At 66.3% G+C, this 14,336-nt stretch overlaps 1 protein-coding gene across 2 annotated transcripts in view; it reads left to right on the top strand.

Moving 5' to 3' along the window:
* The window catches only part of LOC136101616 (dedicator of cytokinesis protein 2-like), a 68,945-nt gene that overhangs the window by 51,995 nt on the left and 2,614 nt on the right, over nucleotides 1-14,336 (top strand). For both annotated transcript variants that reach the window (XM_065837892.2, XM_071808380.1), the window contains 18 exons: nucleotides 465-563; nucleotides 809-903; nucleotides 1,380-1,458; nucleotides 1,582-1,682; nucleotides 1,797-1,855; nucleotides 3,017-3,165; nucleotides 4,038-4,123; nucleotides 4,555-4,711; nucleotides 4,925-4,965; nucleotides 5,057-5,147; nucleotides 5,246-5,365; nucleotides 6,039-6,128; nucleotides 6,221-6,325; nucleotides 12,742-12,883; nucleotides 13,035-13,116; nucleotides 13,213-13,297; nucleotides 13,536-13,622; nucleotides 14,068-14,244. In XM_065837892.2, the coding sequence (XP_065693964.2) occupies nucleotides 465-563; nucleotides 809-903; nucleotides 1,380-1,458; nucleotides 1,582-1,682; nucleotides 1,797-1,855; nucleotides 3,017-3,165; nucleotides 4,038-4,123; nucleotides 4,555-4,711; nucleotides 4,925-4,965; nucleotides 5,057-5,147; nucleotides 5,246-5,365; nucleotides 6,039-6,128; nucleotides 6,221-6,325; nucleotides 12,742-12,883; nucleotides 13,035-13,116; nucleotides 13,213-13,297; nucleotides 13,536-13,622; nucleotides 14,068-14,244 (1,845 nt within the window). The remainder of the gene's footprint in view (nucleotides 1-464; nucleotides 564-808; nucleotides 904-1,379; nucleotides 1,459-1,581; nucleotides 1,683-1,796; nucleotides 1,856-3,016; nucleotides 3,166-4,037; nucleotides 4,124-4,554; nucleotides 4,712-4,924; nucleotides 4,966-5,056; nucleotides 5,148-5,245; nucleotides 5,366-6,038; nucleotides 6,129-6,220; nucleotides 6,326-12,741; nucleotides 12,884-13,034; nucleotides 13,117-13,212; nucleotides 13,298-13,535; nucleotides 13,623-14,067; nucleotides 14,245-14,336) is intronic.

Here is a 14,336-nt window from a genome sequence, read left to right as displayed (position 1 = left end):
TCCATCACACTTGTGCTCCAGCCCCTCACCAGCTCCGTTCCCTTCTCTCCACTCGCTCCAGCACCTCAAGGCCTTTCTTGGCGTGAGGGGCCCAGAGCTGACCCAGGATTCAAGGATCCACATGTTGCCTTAAATTACCTTAAAAATTACAGATGTGCGCTGCAGCAAATGTCCTACAGAGTCACATCGGTGTCCGCTCAGCACCGCAGCGGTGTCAGAGCTGTCCCGGAGGGGCTGGCGCGGGGGCTGGGCTGAGCGGGCAGGAAAGAGCTTGGGGGGGAGGGACCGCAGCGGGCGGGGGCACCGGGGCAGCGGGACCTGGGCTGGGAGCTGCCTGGAGGAACACGGAGGGGTGCACAGGTCCCTCAGGGCCCCAGCACACCCTGGGGTGCCAGGCACGGGGGACACCCCGTTGTCCCCAGCACACCCCGTGGTGCCACCACCCTGACCCACCCTCTCCCCAGAGCCACTACGTGGCCTGCATGGCCGCCATCCTGAGCCAGATGGACAAGGACCACTACAGCTCCTACATCAAGACGTTCCCCTCCCAGCCCGAGCTGATGGTGAGTGCTGCTGCAGTGAGACCCGGGCGCTCCGTCACCCCCTGCCTCTCTAATCCATGTCCCAGCTGGGGCATCTCACTGGTCCCAGTTCCCTGGTGCTGGTGCCACTGGCCCTGGTCCCCGGCACAGCCCACGTCCTGCCCCACAGAGGGGAAGCTCTCGCTGCCAGCTGGTGGGGCTGCTCCCAGCCCCGGTGCTCAGTGCAGCATCGCCCCGGGACGGTGTCCTGATGTCTCCTCCCGCAGGACTTCCTCATGGAGACCTTCATCCTCTTCAAGGACCTGATCGGCAAGACGGTGTATCCCTGCGACTGGGTGGTGATGAACATGGTGCAGAACCGGTGAGGACCCTAGGGCCGGGAGGGACATTGGGCTGGGACATGAGGACCTGGGACCTGGGCAGGGGACGAGCAGGAACGGCAGCTCACGGCAGCTTGGCTGTGCCAGCCAGCCTGAGGCTGCTCAGCCCCAGGTCCATGCTCAGGCTGGCTCGGGCAGCTCTGGATGCTCCTGCTGGCTGGGGACAGTCCAGGAGCCGGGTGGCAGAGCTGCTCTGCAGCCCCTCGCTGTGCTGGGGGCTCTGGGGGCAGCGGGAAGCAGTGGGTGCAGGACCGGAGCACCCCGGGACCGCAGCGGGCGGGAGGGAGCAGCTGAGCCCGGGTGCGGGCAGGAGCCCCCGGGTGCGGGCAGGAGCCCCCGCGAGCCCCGGCACTGCCGGGCCTGACGCCCTGCACCCACTGCTCCTCGCCATTGCCGGGAGCCGCTAGCCCGGGCCCGCCCGCGCGTCGGTGCCGCTCAGCGCCCGCTCGCCCCACAGGGAGTTCCTGCGCGCCATCAACCTCTTCGCCGTGACCCTCAGGGAGATGTTCCTGAGCAACAGCAGCTTCGAGCTGCAGGTGAGCGGCTGCTGCCTGTGCCTTGCGGGGACAGGGAGGGGACCCGGCCTGGCCTGCGGTGCTGCGGGTGGGGGGCCGGGCTGCCCACCCCAGCTGGGCGTTCACCCTGTGTTTCCACTGCAGCTTTGGAACAACTATTTCCACCTGGCCGTGGCTTTCCTCACCCAGGACTCGCTGCAGCTGGAGAACTTCTCCCAGGCCAAGCGCAGCAGCATCCTGGCCAAGTGAGTCGCCCTCCCCTCGGGCAGCGCCCCAGGGCCTGCTCTGAGCCCCCGGTCCGGCCCCAGGCTGCCGCAGCGCGGGCTGCAGGGCGGTGCTGAGCCACAGCCGTCCGGCAGGTACGGCGACATGAGGGCTGCCATCGGAGCCTCCATTCGGGACATGTGGTACAACCTAGGTGAGACGCAGGGTGCCCAGCCGTGAGAGGCTGGTGAGCCCTGCAGGCTGGCATCCAGCGGCACCGTCCCCAAAACGGGGGCTGGGGAGCGGGATGTTCTGTGTGGGGCACAGGAGCCTGCAGGCGTGAGCAGGGTGTGTGGGGACGCAGGCGTGCGTATCTGTGGGATGTACGGTCTGTGGGAGGTGGCAGCCCATGGGATGTGCACATCTGCAGGTGTGCGAGGCTGTGGGTGTGCGAGGCTGTGGGTGTGCAAGGTGCGGGTGCTGTGAGGCTGTGGGTGTGTGAGGCTGTGGGTGTGCGAGGCGCGGGTGCGCGAGGCTGTGGGTGTGTGAGGCTGTGGGTGTGCGAGGCTGTGGGTGTGCGAGGCTGTGGGTGTGCGAGGCTCTGGGTGTGTGAGGCTGTGGGTGTGCGAGGCTGTGGGTGTGCGAGGCTCTGGGTGTGTGAGGCTGTGGGTGTGCGAGGCTCTGGGTGTGTGAGGCTGGGGGTGTGCGAGGCTGTGGGTGTGCAAGGCGCGGGTGCTGTGAGGCTGTGGGTGTGCGAGGCTGTGGGTGTGTGAGGCTGGGGGTGTGCGAGGCTGTGGGTGTGCGAGGCTCTGGGTGTGTGAGGCTGTGGGTGTGCGAGGCTGTGGGTGTGCGAGGCTGTGGGTGTGCGAGGCTCTGGGTGTGTGAGGCTGGGGGTGTGCGAGGCTGTGGGTGTGCAAGGCTCTGGGTGTGTGAGGCTGGGGGTGTGTGAGGCTGTGGGTGTGCGAGGCTGTGGGTGTGCGAGGCTGTGGGTGTGCGAGGCTGTGGGTGTGTGAGGCTGTGGGTGTGCGAGGCTGTGGGTGTGCGAGGCGCGGGTGCTGTGAGGCTCACAAGCTCTCACACCCTCGGGCAGCCTCCTCTCGGGCTGCACCTGCCCTCAGCTCTGCCTCCCGTTCCCGGCCCCGTGGGCTCCTTTGCTCCGTGTCCCTGCGCAGCGCAGGTCCCGCTGCCGCAGCCTCCCGGGGCCAGGCAGGGAGGCGCGGTGCCGGGGTCGGGCCGCACGCCCAGCCCTGGCTGTGCCGGCTCTCCTGGCACCGCCGCCCTCCTCTGCCCCGCATCGCCGCCCGTCGCAGCTGCGGGCCCAGGGCTGGCCCCAGGGAGCAGCCGCAGGAGCCCCCAGCCCTCCCTGCACCCCCAGGCCAGCACAAGATCGAGTTCATCCCGGGCATGGTGGGCCCCATCCTGGAGATGACGCTGGTGCCGGAGCTGGAGCTGCGCAAGTCCACCATCCCCATCTTCTTCGACATGATGCTCTGCGAGTACGAGCTGACCCGGAGCTTCAGCCGGGTGAGCGCTGGGCTGCGGGGCCGTGGCAGGGCCAGCATGGCCAGGTCCCGCTCCTCACCGGGGTGGAACCAGCCCTTTTGGGTGGGTGAGCGATGCTCAGCCTCCCCGTCATCCTGGGATGTGGGACTGCAGGGGGGAGGACAAGGGACAGGGACAAGGGAGCTGGCAGGGACAGGAGAGCAGGGAGAGCCGCTGGGTGACACAGAGTGTCCCAGGGACCAGCAGGGACAGGTCTGGTGTCACTCAGCTGGTCCCAGCGCTGCCTGGAAACGAGAGCAGGTGGGAGGGGAGCTCAGTATAAACCGCTGCATTTCCGCTCGTCCTCCCTCGCTGCCCTGAGCTTTCTCCATGCAAAAGGCTTCGTCAGTTCATGACGAGGTGGCGTTTGTCTCTACTGAGCCAGAGGCCCTTTGCCCGTTTGGGGTGTCTCGTGGGGGCAGAGGGGCTGGGACTGTCCCCAGTGCCGGGGGAACACGGTCCTGCTGGAGCCCCTTTCCCTGCACCGCTCGCTCCCGGCTCCGCAGCCACGGCAGCGCCGGCCTGAGCCCAGCAGGGTCGGGGACATGCGGCATTCACAGAGGGTGGCCCTGAGCCACTGTGCTGCTGCACGGGACCTGGGGAGTGGGTCCGGGACTCGGGGAGCAGGATGAGACCCCTCTGTGCCGGGACAGCCGGGTCTCGCTCCGCCTGGGAGGGGGACAGAGGGACAGTCTGTGCCCCTGGGGAAGGGGCTGCGGCTGTTCGGGACCCGCGCTGGCTCCAGCCCCCAGCCGCTCCTGTCCCTGTGCTGTGGCCACGTCCCGGCAGCGCAGCTGTGACAGCCCGGGGCTGAGCCCAGCGCGCCCTCGGCCCACGCTCACACTCGTCCGCAGTTTGAGGATGAGATCCTGCGCAGGCTGGACAGCGAGGTGGAGGGCGGCCGGGGCGACGAGCAGTACAAGCAGCTGTTTGAGAGCATGTGAGTGTGCCGGGACACCCCCGCGGCCACGCGTCCCTCCGCTGCCCACCGCCCCTGCCCGCCCTGTCCCCTGTGCACCACCACTGCCCGCCCTGTCCCCTGTGCACCAGCGCTGCCCGGCCTGTCCCGCAATGCCCTGCCCCACACCGTGTCCCTGCGCTGGGGACGTCCCTGCCCTGGCCCAGGTGATGCTGCCCAGTGTCTGTCACAGACTGGAGTGCAGCTGGGGCCGTCGGGTGTCTCCCCGTCCCTGGTGTAGCTGTTGGGGACAGCACGGTCCTGGCTCTGTCTGCTGCAGACCAGCTGTTGCTTTTTGACCCTCCTCGGGGGATCCTGTCCCCCCCAGCACCTTGAGGCACTGAGCTCGGGCGCTGCTGGGATCGCTGTGGAGCTGAGCATGCGCCAGACCCAGGACCTCCTGTTGTCCCCAGCCTGCTCAGCTGCTGCCGGGGACACCCTGAGCTGGCCAAGCCTGGGGAGAACTTTGTGGCGCTGGCGACGGGGCTCCTGGAGCGGCTCCTCGATTACCGGGCGGTGATGAACGACGAGAACAAAACCTACAGCATGAGCTGCACCGTCAACCTCCTGGTGGGCACCTCCCCGTCCCCCAGCCCCCGGAGCCAGCGGGGCTCAGCCCCACGTCCCCCCAGGTCCCACCGTGGCCCTGGCAGAGCAGGGATGGGTCACACACGGTGGCCCCGTGGGGACAGTCCCGGCAGCACCGTGACCCAGGGCAAAGCGTGGGAGGTGCAGCACGTGCCCCCCGGGGCTGCTGAAGGAGCCTTGTCTGCTTTTTCCCAGAACTTCTACAAGGAGATCGACCGCCAGGCCATGTACATCAGGTGAGCACGGCCCTGGGGAGCCCGGCGCCGCCTGGGGGTCCCTGCGCCCCGCGCGGCCCCCAGCCTGGCCCACACCGGTCCCGCACCCCAGGTACCTGTACAAGCTGAAGGACCTGCACATCAGCTACGAGAACTACACGGAGGGAGCCTACACCTTGCTGCTGCACGCCCGGCTGCTCAAGGTGGGCAGGGGGCACATGGGGGCTGCAGGGGACGTGGGGACCGCGGGGGAACCTGGGCGCGCAGGGGCTCGGCGTGACAGGCCCCCCTGCCTCTGCAGTGGTCGGACGAGGCAAACACAGCCCCCATGCAGGGCTTGCACAGCCCCAGCCTGCACACCCAGCGCCAGCTGAAGGAGTTTTTGTACAACCAGATCATCGACTACTTCGACCAGGGCAAGGCAAGCGTGGCGTGCACCCCGCAGCCCCCGCCCTGTCCCGCTGGCGGGAGCTGGGCTGTCCCGGGGCTAACCCGGCTCCTTGGCCACCACTGGCCCCTGCACCAAGCCCCCAACCTCAGCACAGGCCACCCACTGCTGGGGGCTGGACCATCCCTGCGCTGCCCAGCTGCCGCAGCCGTCCTTCCAACCCCTTCCCACCCCACCCCTTCCATCCCATCCCACCCCTTCCCACCCCACCCCACCCCACCCCACCCCTTCCATCCCATCCCATCCCATCCCATCCCATCCCATCCCATCCCATCCCACCCGTTCCCACCTCATCCCACCTCATCCCACCCCACCGCTTCCCACCCCACCCCACCCCACCCCACCCCTTCCATCCCATCCCATCCCATCCCATCCCATCCCATCCCATCCCATCCCACCCCTTCCCACCTCATCCCACCCCATCCCACCTCATCCCACCCCACCGCTTCCCACCCCACCCCACCTCAGCCTCTGTATGACCTGGGCCAGCACAGGGACACCCAGCAGAGGGTCTTGCCCATGGTGGGGGTCTGGTCTGGAACAGCAGAAGCTGCGTCCTGCTGCCGCCCGCCAGCCCCAGCTGGAGCAGCACGGGCTGGTCTGCTCGGGAAGCCCCCGCCCCAGCTCCCCCGTCCCGTCCCTGCAGATGTGGGAGGAGGCCATCCACATCTGCAAGGAGCTGGCGGAGCAGTACGAGAGCGAAGTCTTTGACTACGAAATGCTGAGTGACATCCTGGTGGGTGCCCGTGGACTGGGGATGCGAGCCATGGGGGTCTGCAGGGCTCTGCCCCACAGCTCTCGTCCCCACTCCTGCCCCTCTCCCTGCAGCAGCGGGAGGCCAAGTTCTACGAGAAGATCCTGAAGGTGCTGCGGCCCAGCCCGGACTACTTCGCCGTGGGCTACTATGGCCAAGGCTTCCCCACCTTCCTGCGGGTGAGCGCTCCAGGCTGCAACGGGCCAGCACCGGGCCAGCACCGGGCCAGCAGCCACACACACCCCTGCAGGCACACACACACCTGCAGCCACACACACCCCTGCAGCCACACACACCCCTGCAGCCACACACACACCTGCAGCCACACACACACCTGCAGGCACACACACACCTGCAGCCACACACACACCTGCAGCCACACACACCAGCAACCACACACACACCTGTAGGCACACACACACCTGCAGCCACACACACACCTGCAGCCACACACACACCTGCAGGCACACACACACCTGCAGCCACACACACACCTGCAGGCACACACACACCTGCAGCCACACACACACCTGCAGGCACACACACACCTGCAGCCACACACACCCCTGCAGCCACACACACCCCTGCAGCCACACACACCCCTGCAGCCACACACACACCTGCAGCCACACACACACCTGCAGGCACACACACCCCTGCAGCCACACACACACCTGCAGGCACACACACCCCTGCAGCCACACACACACCTGCAGCCACACACACACCTGCAGGCACACACACCCCTGCAGCCACACACACCCCTGCAGGCACACACACACCAGCAACCACACACACACCTGCAGGCACACACACCCCTGCAGCCACACACACACCTGCAGCCACACACACCTGCAGGAACACACACCCCTGCAGGCACACACACACCTGCAGGCACACACACACCTGCAGCCACACACACACCTGCAGCCACACACACACCTGCAGCCACACACACCCCTGCAGCCACACACACACCTGCAGGCACACACACCCCTGCAGGCACACACACACCTGCAGCCACACACACCCCTGCAGCCACACACACACCTGCAGCCACACACACACCTGCAGCCACACACACCCCTGCAGCCACACACACACCTGCAGGCACACACACACCTGCAGCCACACACACCTGCAGGAACACACACCCCTGCAGGCACACACACACCTGCAGGCACACACACACCTGCAGCCACACACACACCTGCAGCCACACACACCTGCAGGAACACACACACCTGCAGGCACACACACACCTGCAGGCACACACACACCTGCAGCCACACACACACCTGCAGCCACACACACCTGCAGGAACACACACCCCTGCAGGCACACACACACCTGCAGGCACACACACACCTGCAGCCACACACACACCTGCAGCCACACACACCCCTGCAGCCACACACACACCTGCAGCCACACACACCTGCAGGAACACACACACCTGCAGCCACACACACACCTGCAGCCACACACACCCCTGCAGCCACACACACACCTGCAGGCACACACACACCTGCAGCCACACACACACCTGCAGCCACACACACCCCTGCAGCCACACACACACCTGCAGCCACACACACACCTGCAGCCACACACACCCCTGCAGCCACACACACACCTGCAGCCACACACACACCTGCAGCCACACACACACCTGCAGCCACACACACACCTGCAGCCACACACACACCTGCAGGCACACACACACCTGCAGCCACACACACACCTGCAGGCACACACACACCTGCAGGCACACACACACCTGCAGCCACACACACACCTGCAGGCACACACACCCCTGCAACCACACACACACCTGCAGGCACACACACACCTGCAGGCACACACACCCCTGCAACCACACACACACCTGCAGCCACACACACACCTGCAGGCACACACACACCTGCAGGCACACACACCCCTGCAGCCACACACACCCCTGCAGCCACACACACACCTGCAGGCACACACACCCCTGCAGCCACACACACCCCTGCAGCCACACACACCTGCAGGAACACACACCCCTGCAGGCACACACACACCTGCAGCCACACACACACCTGCAGGCACACACACACCTGCAGGCACACACACCCCTGCAGCCACACACACCCCTGCAGCCACACACACACCTGCAGGCACACACACCCCTGCAACCACACACACACCTGCAGCCACACACACCCCTGCAGCCACACACACCCCTGCAGCCACACACACACCTGCAGGCACACACACACCTGCAGGCACACACACACCTGCAGGGACACACACCCCTGCAGGCACACACACACCTGCAGCCACACACACCTGCAGGCACACACACACCTGCAGCCACACACACACCTGCAGGCACACACACACCTGCAGCCACACACACACCTGCAGCCACACACACCCCTGCAGGCACACACACACCTGCAGGCACACACACCCCTGCAGCCACACACACCCCTGCAGCCACACACACCCCTGCAGGCACACACACACCTGCAGCCACACACACCCCTGCAGGCACACACACACCTGCAGCCACACACACACCTGCAGCCACACACACACCTGCAGCCACACACACCCCTGCAGCCACACACACCCCTGCAGCCACACACACCCCTGCAGGCACACACACACCTGCAGCCACACACACACCTGCAGGCACACACACCCCTGCAGGCACACACACCCCTGCAGCCACACACACCCCTGCAGCCACACACACACCTGCAGGCACACACACACCTGCAGGCACACACACCCCTGCAGCCACACACACACCTGCAGGCACACACACCCCTGCAGCCACACACACCCCTGCAGCCACACACACCCCTGCAGGCACACACACACCTGCAGGCACACACACCCCTGCAGGCACACACACACCTGCAGGCACACACACCCCTGCAGGCACACACACACCTGCAGCCACACACACACCTGCAGCCACACACACACCTGCAGCCACACACACCCCTGCAGCCACACACACCCCTGCAGCCACACACACCCCTGCAGGCACACACACACCTGCAGCCACACACACCCCTGCAGGCACACACACACCTGCAGCCACACACACACCTGCAGCCACACACACCCCTGCAGCCACACACACCCCTGCAGCCACACACACCCCTGCAGGCACACACACCCCTGCAGCCACACACACACCTGCAGGCACACACACACCTGCAGCCACACACACCCCTGCAGCCACACACACCCCTGCAGGCACACACACCCCTGCAGCCACACACACCCCTGCAGCCACACACACCCCTGCAGCCACACACACACCTGCAGGCACACACACACCTGCAGGCACACACACACCTGCAGGCACACACACACCTGCAGCCACACACACACCTGCAGGCACACACACCCCTGCAGCCACACACACACCTGCAGGCACACACACACCTGCAGCCACACACACACCTGCAGGCACACACACACCTGCAGCCACACACACCTGCAGGCACACACACCCCTGCAGGCACACACACACCTGCAGCCACACACACACCTGCAGGCACACACACCAGCAACCACACACACACCTGTAGGCACACACACACCTGCAGCCACACACACACCTGCAGCCACACACACCCCTGCAGCCACACACACACCTGCAGGCACACACACACCTGCAGCCACACACACCCCTGCAGCCACACACACCCCTGCAGCCACACACACACCTGCAGGCACACACACACCTGCAGCCACACACACACCTGCAGGCACACACACCCCTGCAGCCACACACACACCTGCAGCCACACACACCCCTGCAGCCACACACACACCTGCAACCACACACACACCTGCAGCCACACACACACCTGCAGGCACACACACACCTGCAGCCACACACACCCCTGCAGGCACACACACACCTGCAGGCACACACACACCTGCAGGCACACACACACCTGCAGGCACACACACATCTGCAGCCACACACACCCCTGCAGCCACACACACCCCTGCAGCCACACACACACCTGCAGCCACACACACACCTGCAGGCACACACACACCTGCAGCCACACACACACCTGCAGGCACACACACCCCTGCAGGCACACACACCCCTGCAGCCACACACACACCTGCAGCCACACACACCTGCAGGCACACACACACCTGCAGGCACACACACCCCTGCAGCCACACACACACCTGCAGCCACACACACCTGCAGGCACACACACACCTGCAGGCACACACACACCTGCAGGCACACACACCTGCAGCCACACACACACCTGCAGGCACACACACACCTGCAGCCACACACACCTGCAGGCACACACACCCCTGCAGGCACACACACCCCTGCAGCCACACACACCCCTGCAGCCACACACACACCTGCAGCCACACACACCCCTGCAGGCACACACACACCTGCAGCCACACACACCCCTGCAGCCACACACACACCTGCAGGCACACACACCCCTGCAGCCACACACACACCTGCAGCCACACACACACCTGCAGCCACACACACACCTGCAGGCACACACACCCCTGCAGGCACACACACACCTGCAGCCACACACACACCTGCAGCCACACACACCCCTGCAGGCACACACACCCCTGCAGGCACACACACCCCTGCAGGCACACACACACCTGCAGGCACACACACACCTGCAGCCACACACACACCTGCAGCCACACACACCCCTGCAGGCACACACACACCTGCAGGCACACACACCCCTGCAGCCACACACACACCTGCAGGCACACACACACCTGCAGGCACACACACCCCTGCAGGCACACACACACCTGCAGGCACACACACCCCTGCAGGCACACACACCCCTGCAGGCACACACACACCTGCAGCCACACACACACCTGCAGGGACACACACCCCTGCAGCCACACACACCTGCAGGCACACACACCCCTGCAGCCACACACACCCCTGCAGCCACACACACCCCAGCAACTACACACACACCTGCAGCCACACACACACCTGCAGGCACACACACACCTGCAGGCACACACACCCCTGCAGCCACACACACACCTGCTGGCACACACACACCTGCAGGCACACACACCCCTGCAGGCACACACACACCTGCAGCCACACACACACCTGCAGGCACACACACACCTGCAGGCACACACACCCCTGCAGGCACACACACCCCTGCAGGCACACACACACCTGCAGCCACACACACCCCTGCAGGCACACACACACCTGCAGCCACACACACACCTGCAGCCACACACACACCTGCAGGCACACACACACCTGCAGGCACACACACACCTGCAACCACACACACACCTGCAGGCACACACACCCCCGCAGGCACACACACACCTGCAGGCACACACACACCTGCAGGCACACACACACCTGCAGGCACACACACCCCTGCAGCCACACACACACCTGCAGCCACACACACCCCTGCAGCCACACACACACCTGCAGCCACACACACCCCTGCAGGCACACACACACCTGCAGGCACACACACCCCTGCAGGCACACACACACCTGCAGGCACACACACACCTGCAGGCACACACACCCCTGCAGCCACACACACACCTGCAGGCACACACACCCCTGCAGCCACACACACCCCTGCAGCCACACACACACCTGCAGCCACACACACACCTGCAGGCACACACACACCTGCACACCTGCACACCTGCACACCTGCGGATGAAAGCAGAGTGCCCCCCATTCACTGCTACCACATTCCTTGGGTTTTTAATCCACTCATGTATCCGTAACCTGGCGTGCCGGTGGCTTTCCTCCGTCGCAGTGTTTGTCCTTATCTTCCCACCCGCTGTTACAGCCGCAGTGTCATCGAGGTCACAGCGGGTGTCAGGGGCTCCGTGCTTCCTCTGGGTGGGTTTCTGTATCCACCGACCACAGACCCCGGTCGCTCTGTGCACAGCCACAGATGGTCCTTGTAGAGCCCTGGCTGCCCGAGCCAGCCCCCCTGGGCTCACTGCAGGGCGGGGGGCTCAGCCTGGTCAGCACCTGCCCCCTGGGCTCACTGCAGGGCGGGGGGCTCAGCCTGGTCAGCACCTGCCCCCCTGGGCTCACTGCAGGGCGGGAGGCTCAGCCTGGTCAGCACCTGCCCCCTGGGCTCACTGCAGGGCTGGGGGGCTCAGCCTGGTCAGCACCTGCCCCCCTGGGCTCACTGCAGGGCTGGGGGGCTCAGCCTGGTCAGCACCTGCCCCCCTGGGCTCACTGCAGGGCTGGGGGGCTCAGCCTGGTCAGCACCTGCCCCCCTGGGCTCACTGCAGGGCGGGGGGCTCAGCCTGGTCAGCACCTGCCCCCTGGGCTCACTGCAGGGCGGGGGGCTCAGCCTGGTCAGCACCTGCCCCCCTGGGCTCACTGCAGGGCGGGGGGCTCAGCCTGGTCAGCACCTGCCCCCTGGGCTCACTGCAGGGCGGGGGGCTCAGCCTGGTCAGCACCTGCCCCCTGGGCTCACTGCAGCTGAGCACGGTGAGGGCTTTGCAGCGCTGGGACCTGCTGCCGCCTTCCTCCCCCCAGAACAAGGTCTTCATCTACCGGGGCAAGGAGTACGAGCGGCGGGAGGACTTCGAGATGCGGCTGCTGAGCCCCTTCCCCAACGCCGAGAAGCTGACGACCACGTCTCCACCCGGACAGGACGTCACCGGCTCCCCGGGCCAGTGTATCCTCCGAGCGTGGGGACGGGGTGGGCGGGCGCTCGCTCCCTCTGCCATTGCCCCCCACGCGGGTCCCGCACACCCCCCGGACCCCCCGGGCCCCCTCCCCGCAGCCCCGTCCCCGCCGCGGTGCCCGTGGCTCCTTCACTCCCGCAGACATCCAGTGCTTCACCGTGCAGCCCGCGGAGGACGCCAAGGGCCGGTTCAAGGACCGGAGCATCCCGGAGCAGATCACCAAGTGAGTGCCGGGCCCCGCGGGGCTGCACCGGCTCTGCGTGGCGGGGGGGTGCGAGGGGGGAACCTCTACCGCCTTTCGCCCTTTCCCTCCCCGCAGTTTCTATAAAGCCAACCACATCCAGAAGTTCAGCTACTCACGGCCCTTCAAGAAAGGCCCAAAGGATCCAGACAATGAATTTGCAGTGAGTGCTGGGACCCCTGGCTGGGGGGACGGGGAGAGCTGGGGGGACCTGCGTGGAACCAGGTGTCAGAGGAGGGGGGATGCAGGAGAGACAGCGGGTGCCCCGGTCCTGGGGTGGGGAAGGTGCTGGGCTGCGCCTGTGGGAAGGGGAAGCGGGAGCCCCCGACCACACAGGGCGTCCCGGGGCGTCCCAGGGCGATGGGGCGGAGGGCAGGGGGTAACAACTGCCCTCCCCGCAGAACATGTGGATCGAGCGCACGACGTTCGTAACGGCCTACCCCCTGCCCGGCATCCTGCGCTGGTTCGCGGTGACGTCCACCACCACGGTGAGGGGCCGTGGGGGAGCGGGGCCGTGGGGGAGCGGGGCCCTCCCCGGGCAGCAGCACAGACCCCAGGTCCAGGCACTGCCCCCAGCCCCTTCCAGGCTTCCCCAGCTCAAGAAGCTGGAGCCAGAGCATGGGAGCGTGTCCTGCTGTGCTCACAGCACTGACCCTGCCCGCACTGACCCTGCCCGCAGCACTGACCCTGCCTGCAGCACTGATCCTGCCCACAGCACTGATCCTGCCCACAGCCTGTGCTCAGAGCTGGGGACCAGCCTGTCCAGTGCTTCCCTGTGAGCCCTCGGCTCAACTCCAGCAGTCAGTCCCGGGGCTCCGAGGGGCTCTGTGGGGTAGCCGTGCAGCCCTGGGGCCCGGGAGAGCCCCGGTGTCAGCATCGGGCACGATGGGCCGGTCACTGGGTCGGGCTGCTGACCTTCCCTCCCGGGCACAGACCGTCATCTCCCCCCTGGAAAACGCCATCGAGACCATGATGAAAACTAATGAGAAAATTATGAGCGAGATCAATCGGCATCAGAGCGACCCCAGCCTGCCCATCAACCCGCTCTCCATGCTGCTCAACGGCATCGTGGACCCCGCTGTCATGGGTGGCTTCGCCAAGTACGAGACGGTGAGGACACGGGGCTGCACGGGCACGCTCGGGGTGGCCACCACAGGCACTGGCACTGCCGCGTGCGCTCCCTGACGCGCGCAGCCCAGCCA

This window comes from Patagioenas fasciata, chromosome 4 (assembly GCF_037038585.1).
Source record: "Patagioenas fasciata isolate bPatFas1 chromosome 4, bPatFas1.hap1, whole genome shotgun sequence".
Classification (NCBI taxonomy): Eukaryota; Metazoa; Chordata; class Aves; order Columbiformes; family Columbidae; genus Patagioenas; species Patagioenas fasciata.
This window is presented reverse-complemented; position numbering and strand designations above follow the sequence as displayed.